We start from the raw sequence: 15,206 nt of genomic DNA on the forward strand, positions 1-15,206 counted from the left end.
TCAACAGGGAATCCAGAAAAAAGGTACAAGATGTCACTACTGGATAGTGGCCAGATATGTCTTAGTGACTTCATCCAATCCTTACAACCTAGCCTAAGAAAGTAGGTAGAAAAGCAAAAATTAACTGGTAGCAGGAGGTGTGTTATGACAATTCTGGTTCCCAAATCTTCTCTGGTTTCTCTAAGACCATCTCAAAGTAGGAAGCAATTTTGGCACTAGTAACTAATTTCATAGATACTGAGAGGTGTATACCCTAGAGGTAGAAAATATGACCCTTTGGGCCTCCAAAACTTCATAAAACAACCAATTCCTCTGTTTCAAATCATGATTTAGTTCTGTGATTTGGTAGGAAACACAGGTCAAATTTAGTTCTCACTGTAAATGTAAACATACAGATTTTTTTATTTGTTTTTGGCACCAGGGATTGATCCCAGGTGCATTCTACCACTAAAATACACCCCTAGGCCTTTTTTATTTTTTGAGACAGGGTCTCACTAAATTGCCAAGGTTTGGAACTTGTGATCCTACTGCCTCAGCCTCCCAAGTCCTTAGGATCACAGGTACATGCTACCTGCCCCTTCTTGAAATTTGGTTTCTGCCATTAATTTGCAGTTAATAGTAGAAAACTTGTCAAAATTGGTTTCTGCAAAGCCAGGACATGAAGCTGGACACACCAAGGTCCCTTTCTAGTCATTCTTGTACAAGTCTGGTGACCCTTATAGATCAGTTACACAACACAGCACACAGCTGACACCTTCCCAGGCTTACAAGACCCTACCTCGGACTGTACCGCCTTTCACTAACCACTTCTTCACTCTGAGCACACAGAACACACCAGCTGCACCTACCCTAAGGCAATGCCTTGGCTATTCCACCTGGCAAGCCTGCCTCCCCTCCCCCCAAGCAGCAAGTCACATACATGCATCCCTCCTCCATTCCCTTCTCATTATTCCCGATTTTGCCTCCTTTTCCTTCATACTTCATATACTCCACAAGAACAAGGTATACTCGTTTATTGTCTGGTTACTCTTTTACACACCATGTAAACTCTAAAGGTCCAAGGACTGTGCAGGCAGCTTGTAGAATGAAAATGACCACATGGAAGCCTCAAGAACATAGACTTCCCTTGAGGAGTGCTGAGTGCTAAGGTACATCTTTCAACTCTAAGGCAGATTGCTACAGCCTCTCTTTTTCACCCTCATACTCTCTGGCTAGTGAATTGCCAACTGATAAGTTTGCCTAATAGATAAGCAAGAATGACTCAGCTTGGGAATGAATTCAAAGACCACCCAACTTCCTTCTTCAGTGTAAAAACACGGAGGTCCACGACAGTTCAGTGACTGAGGACTCACCTGTGCTATACCAATTCACATATACTCACTATACTACTGACTCTGAACATGTTAACAACCAGAACAGCCCTCTACAATGTGGACATGCAACACAGGTCAAACACTGATTCCAGGGAGGGAACACTGATAATAGGGAGGGAGACAAAACTAAGGTGTGTTCTCCCAAAAGGATAGACACAAAGAGAGAAAAGTTCTTTTTTTTTTGTATCAGGAATTGAACCCAGAGGTACTTAACTAACTGAGCAACATCCCCAGCCTTTTAAAAATATCTGATTTAGAGATACAGTGTCGCTGAGTTGCTTAGGGTCTAGTTAAGTTGCTGAGGATAGCTTTGAACTCGCGATCCTCCTGCCTCCCCAGCCGCTGGGATTATAGGCGTGCGCCACCGCGCCCTGTGAAAAATTCATTATTTAAGACATAACAAAAGAAAAAAAAATCAACCCATGCAATCCTTCTATCTTACTTTAGTCTGAAAACCTAACTTTCCAGAATCAAAAACCAAAAACTGCATTAGTGTATTAGACCAAAACTCAATGTGGTTACTGTCCACTAGGATGGACAAAACAGAAATAAAACAACTTTAAAACATGGAATACTCCGTGCTCATCCTCTTCTGTAAGATACGGCCACACAGCACCTTCGTGCTGGACCGTGGGACAAAGCTCCAGCACCAGCCTTCCCGCAGCACCAGCCATTATGAGGGCGATCTTTCGGGCTCCACGACTGAGAACCCTGAAGCCATTCACGACACCTTCACGTGCACCATCGACCTGGCTAGCACGGCGACTCTGCGGGAGGAGCCCGGGTGGCCCTACGCGGGCCGCGGAGGGAGCAGGGGCTCACCATCCGGGCAGTGGCCGGGGCACGCGGATGGCGTCACCTCGACGGCGAGTGCGGGCGAGTGCGGCCCGCAGCGCGCCGCCCCGCCCCGCCCCCGCCGCCCGGCCTCCCCCGCAGCCCGCCGCCCAGCCCCACCCCCCGCCCCGCCCCGCCCAGCCGGCAGCCCGCCCCCAATACAGCGCTGGCCTGCTCACCTGCTGGGTGGTGCCGAGGGACCTTGCACCAGCTGGCGCCTCATAGCCACAGCATGGAAAGAAGCTGGGTCACCGCCCGACTGCCAGCCACCACCTTCAGCCGGTGCAACATCACCCACCTGCGACTTTGCGCAGCCAGGGCGCCCACCGAGGCAGACAGGTCATGGAGGGCCACCGCCCCCAGTCCCCAGGCGCTGCCGGGCTCGCGCTTGCGCACTGCAGACGCAGATGGGTCTGGGTGCGCCGCCCCACTAGGCCCCAGTGCGCAACGGGCCCGCCTCTCGCAGGCATCCGCACCATGGCCTAACTGTTAAGGGTTTGGACCACAGCGCTACTCCGTGTTGCCCTGCATCCGAGTCGGCCCGGGCCAACTAGATGTAGACGGACACAGTATTTTTGTTTTATTTTTATGTGGTGCTGAGGCTCAACCCAAGACCTCACACATGCTAGGCAAATGCTCTAACACTGAGCTCCAACTCAGAAAGGTATTTCCTTTTTCACAATTTGAAGTATCAGATTTTGTCATTAAAACTGTATTTACCTCTGTGAAAACATTTTTTTATTTACATCAGGAAAAAAAGAAAACTTGCAAAGAGGAGACTAGCCTTTTCAGACATTAGAGCACAAGATCAAGGCCCCATAATTAAAGCAGTGTGAAAGTCAGGCTTATGGATGGGAACAGAGAGTTCAGACATGGATGCAGATAGATTTTGCAAAAGATAGTTCAAGATAACTGGTTGACCGTTTGGAGGAACATAAAATTAGATCTATACCTCACAAAATATGCTCAAAACGGACCAGGAATCTGAAGAGAAATGTGAAACCATGCAAGTGTGCATGAGTGAATTTCTCTTCTTTTTTAGAAACGGGGTCTAGCTGTTACCCAGCTAGCTGGTCCTGAACTTCTGGGCTCAAATGACCCTCCTGCCTCAGTCTGCTGAGCCTAGAACTTGAAGCACACACCGCCACTCCCAGAAGTGGACTAATTTATGTGTATTATTTTTCCAAACAGCCACTAAATAAATCTTCAGGACATAAATCCTTATAACACTGTTTGTACATAGGTACTTAGGAATCAAAAGTGTTAGTTTTTTTTGTTTGTTTGTTTGTTTGTTTTTTTAAGTAACTGAGGCACTAAGGGTTTCAGGAACTAAAGCTTGGGAACATTTGGCCTGTACTGACCTGAAACAGTGAATGCCACTGGTGCAGAAGGGAGCAAGTGCAGGGCCATCTGAGCTGCAGCAGTCCCTTCCCAGCTCCATGGGCATTCATCCCTAATAGGATTTTTAATTTAGTCAGACACCAGGATCTAATTACGTATCTCAGAATCAGCCAAGGACCAAAGATCTGTTTCCCTGTCTCTCGGGGACAGCAGTGAGGCTCACACAGACCAGCCACAGCTGAGGGCAGACAGAGTCACAGCTGAGCTCAGCAACCAGTCTGAAGTTGGGTCCAGGCCACACCCACCTGTGGAAGATGGCTGAGCAGTCGGCACACACAGATGTGTAGCTGTCAAATGGGAACAGCACATTGCCCTCTCTGCAGAGCTCACACACGAACCACTGCTGGTAGGAAGGGGAAACAGTGTGGGAATTGAAGGTGGGCAGGTAGGTGCCAGCTTGGGCCATGGATATGCTGGACCCAGCTGCTGCTTCTGCCAATCCAGCTCTTGAGTCTGGAGGGCCAAAGAGCAGCTTCATGGTCCCTCTGGTCCAGACCCCAACCATGGAGGGCTATGGAGACCCACCTCACAGTCCAGCTTGATGTGCTTGGCGAAGGGTGTGTGGGTCTCAGTGAGCGAGCAGCCCAGGCGGCCCACGTGGACATCCAACAGGTCCTGGTTGGAGTACATCTCATCATTCTCCACAAAGTGCTGCCGGTCCTGGAGCTGTGAGCCAGAAGATGTTACCCCAAGCACAGAGCAAGGGCCCTCCTCTCCACCCAGGCCACACCCATTGTCAGGGCTCAGGGTGCTGAGGAAGGTACCTGTGTGTGGGCTCAAGAACAGAATCCAGGAGCCTGGGGACGCCTAAGAGGGTCACAGAGCCAAGGCCATGTTTCTTGGTCTATATGCCCCTCTGATGCCCCTTCAGCCACAGTGGTGGTCCCACTACTCCCCTCTACCAGTCCTTCCCAATTCTGGCTGTACCTCTTCCTGGTCCGCACTCCCTGTCCCCTTCCCTGCTTTCTCTTGTCCACTGTGCCTATCTCTGACATACACTCATTTTTCTTGAATTCCTGACTGATGGTCACTCACCAAGGGTACAGAACTCTCTTGCTTGTCCTATTCACTGTTTTCAGAATCCAGACCAGAGTCTTGAATGTTGGTTGAAGAATAAACAGGCGGTTTATTCTAAATATTTCTTTTGGTTGCAGTTGAACACAAGACCTTTGTTTTATTCATTTATGTTTATGTGGTGCTGAGGATAGAACTTAGGGCCTCACAAATGCTAAGCAAGCCTTCTACCACTGAGCCACAGGCCCAGCCCTAAACAGGTGAGTTTTTTGTTTTTGTTTATTTTTAAAAAATATTTATTTATTTAGTTTTCGGCAGACACAAAATCTTTGTTTGTATGTGGTGCTGAGGATTGAACCCCAGCCTCACGCAGGCCAGGCGAGCACGCTACCGCTTGAGCCACATCCCCAGCCCCAAACAGGTGAGTTTTAAAACTTGTGTTTGGGATGGGGTTGTGACTCAGTGGTAGAGCGCTCGCCTAGCATGTGTGAGGCCCTGGGTTCGATCCCCAGCACCACATAAAATAAAATAAAGGTATTGTGTTCATCTACAACTAAAAAATAAATGAACAAATAAAATAAAACTTGTGTTCCTCCTGGGCTGGGGTTGTGGCTCACTGGTAGAGCACTCACCTAGTATGTGTGAGGCACTGGGTTCAATCCTAAGTACCACATAAAAATGTATAAATAAAAATTAAAGATATTTAAAAAAAGACAACTTGTGTTTCTCCTGTGGGAGGAAGCTGGGCCAGGTTCACCCCCATGGAGACTCACATGAAGGTTGAAGGACATCTTACTCATCTGTTTCCAAAACTGAAATAATCCAAGAACACTTCTGTGGGTAGACTACCTGATGGCTTATTATCAACCTGGTGTTCCGTCACAGTTTAGGAGGCCCAGACTGCTACAAGCTAAACATACACAACTACCAAGTTATCTGAAAAGTTCTGAGTGTGAGGTGATTCCATCACCCTGGCTCTTTGGGGCCAGTCGCTCTGAGAGTCTGACCTGCAGTAGCAGACAAGCTCCCATGGCCTCCTTGCAAGTGATGAAGTATGGCTTCATGAGCAGAATGTCCTGGCGCAACTTCTGTGGACAAGGGAGCAGGTTAACTCCTCAGCTAGGGCAGAGGGGAGGCATATAGGACACAGTTAGGGGCACACAGATCCAGAAAGGTGGTCATGACCCCTCGCCATGACCTCATCAGCAAGGCAAAGGGACTGGCCCTGTGCTGGTTTGATGGGGTCATGTCCACTAGGTGGCCTCGGTTTACAGTCTGCGTGGCAACAAGATGAGCAGGGAATGGGGAGGTACCCTCAGTTTCCCCAGGATGGTCCCAGATCCGAGAGTTCCAGCCACACTCACGTCAGGATCTTGAGGTTCATTTACTGTTGCCCACAGAATCCCCCAGCCACTCTGCTTATCCCAGCTCCCCAGGCCTACAATGCACCCATCAGGGCAATACTGGTCCACATCCAGCACTGAACTGAGATTCCAATTGGATCCCACATCTCTCATCAGCCCTGTGGCGTTGGCGACTCAACGTGCTCTGTTGGTCCTCTCCCAGGTGACATGGGAACTAACCCTTTCCCCCACCTTGCCTGAGGCAATGTGGCACCTCCTACCTGGACAGAGCTTCAGTCTGCCCTCAGTCCCAGCTCTCCCTTGTGGCGCAGAGCAGGTGAACGTAGCTGGTGTGTACTAAGTGTACAGCACACACTGGCATTCTCAGATGTGGCACACACAAAGGGTACAATAGATCAATAATTTTACATATTGATTGCACATTTAAATCACCTTTTGGATACACTGGGTTACATAAAATATAATAAGACTACTAGAAATTAAAAAATCGCCTCCGTGCCTGCATCAGATTGCTCCAGGACAGTGTCAGCACTGTCAATCTGCAGGGCAGCCAAGCGGGCCAGTTGAACCTAAGCAGTACCTCTCCTCTGCGCACACCTTTTGTGGCCCTCCACTGCTAGAAAACTGAATCCATCAAATACAGCATCCTGCCAACCCCTAGCCTCACCCGGATCTCCACCAGCTCCTCCTTGTAGTTGAAGAGCAGAGGGTTGATCTCCCGGAGTCGGAGCACTGGCCGGGACACCATCAGCACCAGGTAGCGCAGGCTGCAACGAGACACCTGCGGGGTCTTGGAGTGACCATGTCAGCCCAGGGAGCCAAATCCCGCCCACACGTGCCTGCTGGCCATGGGACACACCCACCGCTTGCCTGCCATTTGGCTCTCCCTCCCCAGGCCCTCTTCCCTGTCCCCAACCCCTACCTTGCGGGGCTCAAAGTCCCAGTTGTGCACCACTTGTGCAGGGATGACGGCCAGGTAATTCCAGTGGCAGTGGCTGCAGTAGTACTGGCCTGTGTAGTAGCACTGACGGGCCTCGCTGGGCACGCCCCCTGTGGGGATCAGCCATTCAAGGTCACTGGCAGCTGCGGCCTGCCTCACCAGCCCACAGCCCACAGAAAATAGAAAGCAGGGTCAGTGATCCCACCCTCCATACCAGACCTACCATCCCTAAGCCATGAGGCTGAGGGGCTTATGCCCTCAGTTTGATCACCATTTAAACAGGGCAAGAGGATCCCACTCTAGGACCGCTTATGGGACCCCATGAATGAATGCTGATAAGTCTCAAAACACCCGCTCTGTATGGCTAGCCTGTGGTTCTTCTGGTCCCTGCCTGGGTGGGCTTCCTGTGACAGAGGGCCACAGAGCTGAGCTTTGGTCCCAGCCAGGTAGAGATGTGGGCAAGTCAGGAAATAGCTAGAACCTCAGCTTGCTTTTAGTCAGAAATGCAATTGTCAGTCACTTCCCAAAGACAGGGAGCAGGGACTGACCCCCAGACTCTCACTTAATCCTTCCAGTACCCATGCTGGAACAGCTCCCTCACCCTATTCTCCCTGCCACCACTCACACAAAGAGATGGGCACCCGGCACTCAGCTCAGTGGTAATCCTGGCTGTCCAGCCCTGTCTCAGGGCAGATGTTCAGCTCATACTCAGCCTGATAGCTAACTTTGGAGCTCATGCAGGGCTTGGAGATGAGGCTCAAGCACTTGCTGTGGCAGCGGTAATAACACCCTGGGTGGGAACAACCAGGCCTCTTAGAAGTGGAGAGGAGGGTCCTGCAGCATAGGCTGACCTTCAGCAGGACCACTCTGCATCCTGCACATTTCTGCTGCAGTGTCCAGATCAATCCAAGACCTTATTGTGGCATTGCCCCAGAAGTGCCTTAAAGATCCTCACAGTTCCCTGAGCCTTATCTCTCAACTCAAGACACACATGTCCTGGGGCCAACCTGCCATTCCCACCCACCAAACCCAAGCTTTCCAAATGGAATTCTCACTCTTCTGTTCCATCCCCAGTCCTGTTTCCCCTCTGGTTTTCAGCAACTCCATCCATCCACAGCTGAGCCCAGACACCATGAGTTATGCCAACTCCTCTTATCTTTTACACTGCACACCAAAACCCCCAGCTGGCATGGCCTCAGCCACCTCTCACTCCATCATACCCATCAGAGTTTTGTACCCTCCCCCATCTACTCACCTCTCCTTCCGGCTTTGCCCCCTCCTCCAGCCCTGCTCAACTCAGCAGCCAGTGTCTAAAGCAGTCAAGCACCTATGGCTCTACAAACAAGCCAACTTCACCACACCTCCTCACACAGGATGCTCTAGTCACTGTCTTCTGCTCCTCCTTGAAGACTTCAACCATGGGACCCTTCATCACATGGCTTCCTCAACCAGAACACCCCTCCCTAGGTACATCCCTGCCTTGCTCCTTGACCTCCAAGCATTTGCTTAAATGTCACGTGGACACCCTGAAGTGGTACCCACTCTACCCACCATACATCCTATTCCCTTTCCCTTTTTTCTTTACTACCATGTCATTTACTAGTCTGATATTTCCACCAAGGAAATCTTCTACAGTGATGGAAATGTTCTCTCTATACTGTCCAGTGTGGCAGCCACCAGCCTCAGGTGGCTATTGAGCACTCGCAATGAAGACAGTACCACTGATTTATTCCTATTTAAATTTGATGGCCATGTAGAGTTAGTGACCACTGTACTGGACAGCTTGGATCTGGATGCAGGCCAGTGAAGGCAGGATCTGTGCCCCTAACTGTTCCTTGTATCTCTAGCACACAATAGGTCTTGGTCCACTGTGTACACTATAGAGGATTCACCTGAACATGACCCACATCTGGAAGCAGAGCTTTGGACTTCTCTGCCCTGCCCCAGAGACCTAGACTGCTTATCCAGTAGGAGTGGGTCTCAGTCTTGGCCTACCTGTGCAGGTGTACCAAGTCTGAATGAGTCCCCAGATGATGGTGTTGCACTTGTTGCAGGTTTGCTTGACCCTCTTGCTCTTCTCCTTGTAGAAGCGGTGCTCAAGAAGAACCCTAATGTTGGGCTTATCCTCATTGGGGTCCTACAGACAAAGAGCCAGGAAAGGGCCACCAGTGAGTTGGTTTCAACTCCTTTCCTTTATTCTAGTCCCTCTACTTATTTCCTCCAGGCACTGCTTATAGGAGTGTGAGTTCCCATTAGCCATAGAAAGACAGTCAGTCAGGGGCAGATCACAGACCACCCACACCATTTCCCGGCAGCCCTGTCAGCCACTTGCCACCTGGGTCTGCCCTGTGAGCAGGAATGATCTACTCTCCCTTTGCTGGCTGGGTGCAGACCAAAGCGACATGGTGTGGAGCCCTTTGGGACTCTCCCAGGGAATGGCAGAGCCATGAAAAAGGATGACTCGGGTCTTCAACACCATTACCTGTCACACAGGCCCTGGACCACTTGGGGGGGTTTTCATGAGGAAAATCACACACCAATCTCCTTTAAATCACTGAGTTTTTGGATTGTGTGTGGCCACAGCCTTACTGATTTCCCAGGGTCTCCTGATGTGGAGTCTTCATTAGGAAATCAGTGAGGCTGTGGCCACACACAGATTGTGGGTCACTGCGGGGCACACAATGACAGCCAAGCCGAGGAACACAATTGGCCTGCAGTGGACACCTAAGGATTTTGGACTCTGGGATTCATTACCTCCTTCTGTTCTCCTGTCAGGAAACTCCTCATCATCATCTAGAGAGGAGGATGTGGCTCAAAGAGGTACTGCCCCACTCACTTGCTTCAGTGGGGCACCTGACCAGAGCTGGCACACTGTGGTGCTTGTTTCAGGCATAGCCATGTGGCAGGACCAGCCAATCAGAGGTCAGGAGGGCCCAGGACTGACTTCTGCCTTAACCATTGACAATGGGGAGCTTCAGACTGGGGCTGTCTCAGTGGTCGAGCACTTGCCTAACTGGCAGGAGGCCCCGGTTCCATCCCAGAACCACCAAAAAAAAAAAAAAAAAAAAAAAAAAAAGAAAAGAAAAGAAAAAGGAAAGGAAACTCTCCTCTGCTGCAAAGCCCAGCTGCCGTTGCTGGGCTCATGTCTGCATCACCTGTCTGCGGACTACTGAGGAGGGGTCAAACATGGAAAGCAGAACAAAAGAGGGCAGGATTCCTGAGGATCTGTTGGTTAACAAGAAAATACTTTCCTTCTCGTTTAAGCTACTTAAGGTCAGGTTTCTGTTCCTTGCAACCAAGAGGGGAAAAGCCTGCACTTGGGATAAGGGCCCATCCCTCACTCTGCATTTCTAGATGCCTTTATATCTCAGCCCCTCAGAGCCCAAAAAGATGCACCAGGGAGGAACTGGAGGCCAGCCTGATGCTCCTGTCCCCACTGCTACAGCCCTGGCTCTAGACTCCCCCTGTGGCACAGCCGGCCAGCACCCACCTTCAGTTCCTGGAGCTTCAGCTGCAGGTGGATGAGCCTCACTACTGCGTCCTTCTGCTTCTCTGACTGCTCAGGCAGCTCCAGGATCACCTGCTTGCATTCCTCAATTGCCTGCTGTAGTTGCTGAACATCGGAGGCCAGGAACAGACCCTGCCAGGTTGGGGAGGTATCAGATGGCCACTCCTTGGACTCTCCCTTGGAGGCCAGACTGATCCTCATGGACAGTTAGGCACAGAGCAGACCTCAAGCCCTTCCCCCAGATGAGGACTTGTTCAAAGCCCAGGAGAATTAGCAGCACAGTCAGAATCCATCCTGCACTGCCTGTCCCCAACTGGACTAGTCTACCCACAGACTTCTGAAGACCTAGTAATTCAGGATGCTTTCCAAAATACAACTTCCAAGGGCTGGGATGGACGCTCAGTGGTACAGGGCTTGTTTTACATGGTGGAAGCTGATGTATTCCCCAGCCCAACCACCACTCCTCAACACACAAGCACACTAACTTCCTTTTTTTTTTTTCAGAAATTTGACTAGGGCTTGTTTTTTTTTTTTTTTTTGTTTTTTGTTTTTTGTTTTTTGTTTTGTTGACTCTACTATTTCACTTACTATTTATTTGTTTGTTTGTACTGTGGGTTGAATCCAGGGGCACTTAACCACTGTCCTACATCCCCAGTGCTTGTTTGTTGTTGGTGGTGGTGGTGGTATTTTTTTTTGAGAAAGGGTCCCACTAAGCTGCTGAGAAAATCGGCCTTAAACTTGCAATTCTCCTGCCTCAGCCTCCCAAGTCACTGGGATTACAAGTACGCACCACTGTGGCTGACTGTTACACTGACTTCAAAAGAACTTCCCCTTAGAGGCAAGCTGGGGAAATGATACTTGCTGTCATAAAGGAGAGGAAATGGCCACTTGGCTTAATTGCCAAGCCCAGACAAAGGCCAATAAAAGAGCCTGGAGCTGTTCACCACCACCAGACTAGCAGGGATTTGCTAAGCCCCAGACTCAGAACAGACCACAGGGAGGCAGCTCCTGGAGATTAGCAGGTTGGGCTGACACTCAGGAACCTTCCTCATCCACTGGTGTGCTGGGCTCTAAGAGACCCAGGCAAAGAGAAGTCGCACCCTTCCCTTCTCCTCGGAAAGTCTGTGGCCAAAAGGAAGTATTCAAAATGTTACGATAAAGATAAAAACATGTATCTGCATGGGCAACGTTTTAAGGCCACATACAAAATGAAAAATGAATTAGAATCGGGTGACTTCTGGCTAAATCTTTTTAAGTTACAGTCTGATTTTACTGTGTTTCTCTCAAATAAAAGTTGGAGATAGTTTGCATAAAACTAAAGGCTTTCTAACTTTTCAAATAATTCCAGCTCTTCCACATTCACTTTTAATATAAAGTAACCCTTTTGTAGAACTTCATGTAGAACAAGCAAGAGTGGCCCTTCAGTGCTGGGCAGCTGGGGAAGCAGGGAAGGCCTCCTGCTTTCCTCATCCACCCACACTCTACTGCAGATCTACAAGACCCCTGAAGACCCCAAAGGGAACCAATCCTCACACTGGCTCCCCAAGAATCTGGAGCAGGAGCCTAGAGGAGGGCGGAAGCCCCAGGTTCTCAAGCTCCAAACCCAGGCTTTCTCCATCTGCTCTCAAACAGGCTCAGATTCGAGCTCCAGGGGACTTGGCTGAGGAGGGGACTATCAACACCTGAAAATGGTGGTTCCCTGGGGAGAGAAGACTGCACACCTCAGACCTCATGGTCCAGCCCCTCTCCCCTCCCAGACCCAAACCTCACCACAGGGCGGGAGAAGTGGTCCTCAGACAGGCCAAGATCCATCACGCGCTCAGAGCAGTGGAACCCAGGATCCCCAGGCGGCAGCTCAGGCAGGGTCTCTGGAGGAAGAGAGGAGGGGCATGGAGGATGATAGGAAAGAAAACTCAGCCTGCTCTCTCTCATGCTCCTTATCCCCCAGGAAGGAAGCTTGGGCCATTGGAGCTGGGAAGTGGGACGCAGGTAGACACAGGAAGGAGGCCCTGGGGAGCTGGGCCTGCTCAGCTCTGCATGCCCATTTGGTTTAATTCAAAAAGATGAGGTGGAGGGGCTGGGATTGTGGCTCAGTGGTAGAGAGCTTGCATAGAATGTGCAAGGGCCTGGGTTCGATCCTCAGCACCACATAAATGTGAAATAAAGATATTATGTCCACCCAAACCAGAAAAATAAACATTAAAAAAATGATGAGGTGGAATGGTATTCAATGGTGCTAAAAGAGGCCCACAAGATAGCTTTATAGAAACATCTCAGTTTCTACAGCAGATACTTCATGTATAACTACATGGACTCTGCACTGATTCTACACAGCCAAAAAAGCAACTGAATTTCTAAAAACAAGGAAGTGTGTGTGTGGTGTAGCCACTGAACAGTTATAACAAAAAATGCATAATCTGGTGTGTACTGCAGGCCACCTCTGCAGTTCCTGGATTCATACCCTCCTGACCCCTAGGTGAGCAGGGGCCTCTGCACAGGATGCTCCATCTGCTAACTTCCCCCACCAATCTTGGCTCTGAGTTTGTTCCACAAGTGTCCTCTGAGCATGGACTATGTGCCAGGCCCTGGGATTCAGCAGTGGCACACCAGACACAAATCCCTGCCCTCAAAAGCTCCTGCTGGCAAGAAGGTAGAAGCAATCCACAGAGCAGGTAGAAAGCGACTGTGCCCTTGGGAACCCACTATGAGAGAAAGCCAGCATGCTGGAGAGGGCAGTGGGAGAAAAGGGGGTGGGCTGGGAGAAGGGTCAGGGGGCCCACAGAGTACCCCAGCACCTACCTTCAGAAGAAATGTCCAGGGCCTCCTCACTAGGTCCCTGCTCATGCTGCCTTGGCTCCAGCTCCTTGTTGAAGGGGTTGAGGTGGGCCTGCCAGAACCAGGCCAGCTTCTCATCATATTCCATAGCATTCCACCTGTGGTAGCCAGGCAGGGCAAGATGAGGACCCAGGTCCCAGCCTCACCATGGAGCATTCCCATTCTCGAAAACCCCTGCCTCTTTCAGGAAGTATCCCCACACTACAGCCTCCATCCTCAGACTCTACCACCTGCAGACCCCCTCCAGGACCCTTGGCTGGCTCCCATGGGGAAGTCCACAGTGACCGGCCCTTCTGATGTCCGTCATGTATATGACCTATCCAAGGGTGCCCAGCCAGATGCTCTGGAACCCAAGGTCTTCCCTCCCAGCTCAGGGGTTTTTTTACCCCAGACACTATAGGGCTCCAGCGCTGGGGTCCCCCATACATCTAAACTGGCCTCACTAGGCCAAGTCCTGCCATGCCCTTGCTGTTGGCCGACTTCCCTGAGACACGTCTCCTACAACTGGGATCCTCCATCCCAACCTAAGGTGCTCTTTTCCCACCACAACTCCTGGAACTGCAACCAGTGCAGGGCCCACCCTGCTTTTCTGTCTGTTGTGTGGCTGGCAGGGCCCACCTTCCCCCTGCTCCGGGAATGCCTCCAGGACTCTGCTCCAGACTCTGCTGGCACCTCTCAGGTCTGGGTTCCAGTCCTGCTGAGAGCCACATGACCTGGGACATTCTCACAGCTCTGTGCCTTGTCCTCCAAGGTAACAAGAAGGAAGCGACTAGTCAAGGATCAGTAACTGTTCTTTCCCATCACAGGACTCAACAAACTAAGGACACACAGGACTAAGGACTCAAGGCAGGAAGGAAGGGCTTTGTCTGGGAAGGAACACAGGCAGCCAAATACGGCTCCCACTTAATTAGCTGGGTCACACTCCTCAACCTCTCTGGCCCTGTTCCCTCCACAGCCTCCCTCTACCTCCATTCCATCATCCACAAATCAGTCACTTTCCAGATGAAATTGGTTCACAGAAGTTGAGCACAAAATAAGCTCTTGGTAAGATTTACTCTGATAGGCAGGGTACAGTGGCACACACAGCTTAGAAGGCTGAGACAAGAGGATCACAAGTTCAAGGCCAGCCTCAGCTACTTAGCAAGGCCTTAAGCAACTTAGTGAGATCCTGTAGAAAGTAGAAAACAAAAAGGGCTGGGGATGTGGCTCAGTGGTAAAGCAACCCTGGTTTAAATCCATTGTATAAAGAAAGAAAAAAAAAAACAAAAACAGAAAAGTTTTACTATCAAAGGTAATTTTTCAAAGCTGTGCAGTAAGTCCAGGGGTCCTGGTTATGCTTCTTCCATACCTGTTATGCAAGACAATCCTGTGACTCCTCCTCTGCTCCCTCACCCAAAAGAAATGGAAGAGAACTGAGTCCAGAGGGAAAGGCCCTGTCCTGGGTCCCAGTGTCACCTCACTGGCAGCTAAACAGCCCCACCCCAGCCCCATGCTGTCCTTACACTGGAGTCAGGAGCTCCACACCACCTGTGGATCCTGTCCTGCTTGTTATGCCTCTGACGTGGAGTATGGGTTGGGCAGCCAGAGTTCTAGTTTGGCAGGAGCCAGCACCTGTTGACAGGCAGCTCCTGGGTCAAAACCGGAAGGTACAGAAGAGGATGAAGGTGCTGTGGCTCAAGCCTGGCCTCTCACTATCACCTGGTGACTATGGGTGGCTCACACTGGGCACCAGAGTCAGAGGCAGCCATCTGATACCCACCTCCCAAGTGCCCAGAGAATAGCGGGAGAGATTATGCACTCCCAATATTCACTGATGCCTTCATCTTGAGTAGGGAGCCCTCGTTTTTTGGCTTGTCACATGATTTCCCAGTCTCTCCTGCAGCTAGACATGGTAATGTGACTATGTTCTGACCAATAGGAAATGAACAAAAAGATCA

The 15,206-nt window shown here is 50.4% G+C and overlaps 1 protein-coding gene across 1 annotated transcript; it reads right to left on the reverse strand.

Moving 5' to 3' along the window:
• Positions 1-3,173: 3,173 nt before the first annotated feature.
• Positions 3,174-13,363, reverse strand: LOC144251161 (differentially expressed in FDCP 8 homolog). The gene is given in 11 exon segments (XM_077794251.1): positions 3,174-3,191; positions 3,850-3,951; positions 4,134-4,274; positions 5,630-5,710; positions 6,654-6,767; positions 6,909-7,036; positions 7,552-7,716; positions 8,922-9,063; positions 10,417-10,566; positions 12,205-12,302; positions 13,234-13,363. Coding segments are annotated over 11 exon segments (1,263 nt in total). The 5' UTR covers positions 13,358-13,363.
• Positions 13,364-15,206: the final 1,843 nt, after the last annotated feature.

Source organism: Urocitellus parryii, chromosome Y (assembly GCF_045843805.1).
Source record: "Urocitellus parryii isolate mUroPar1 chromosome Y, mUroPar1.hap1, whole genome shotgun sequence".
In the NCBI taxonomy this organism is placed as follows: domain Eukaryota; kingdom Metazoa; phylum Chordata; class Mammalia; order Rodentia; family Sciuridae; genus Urocitellus; species Urocitellus parryii.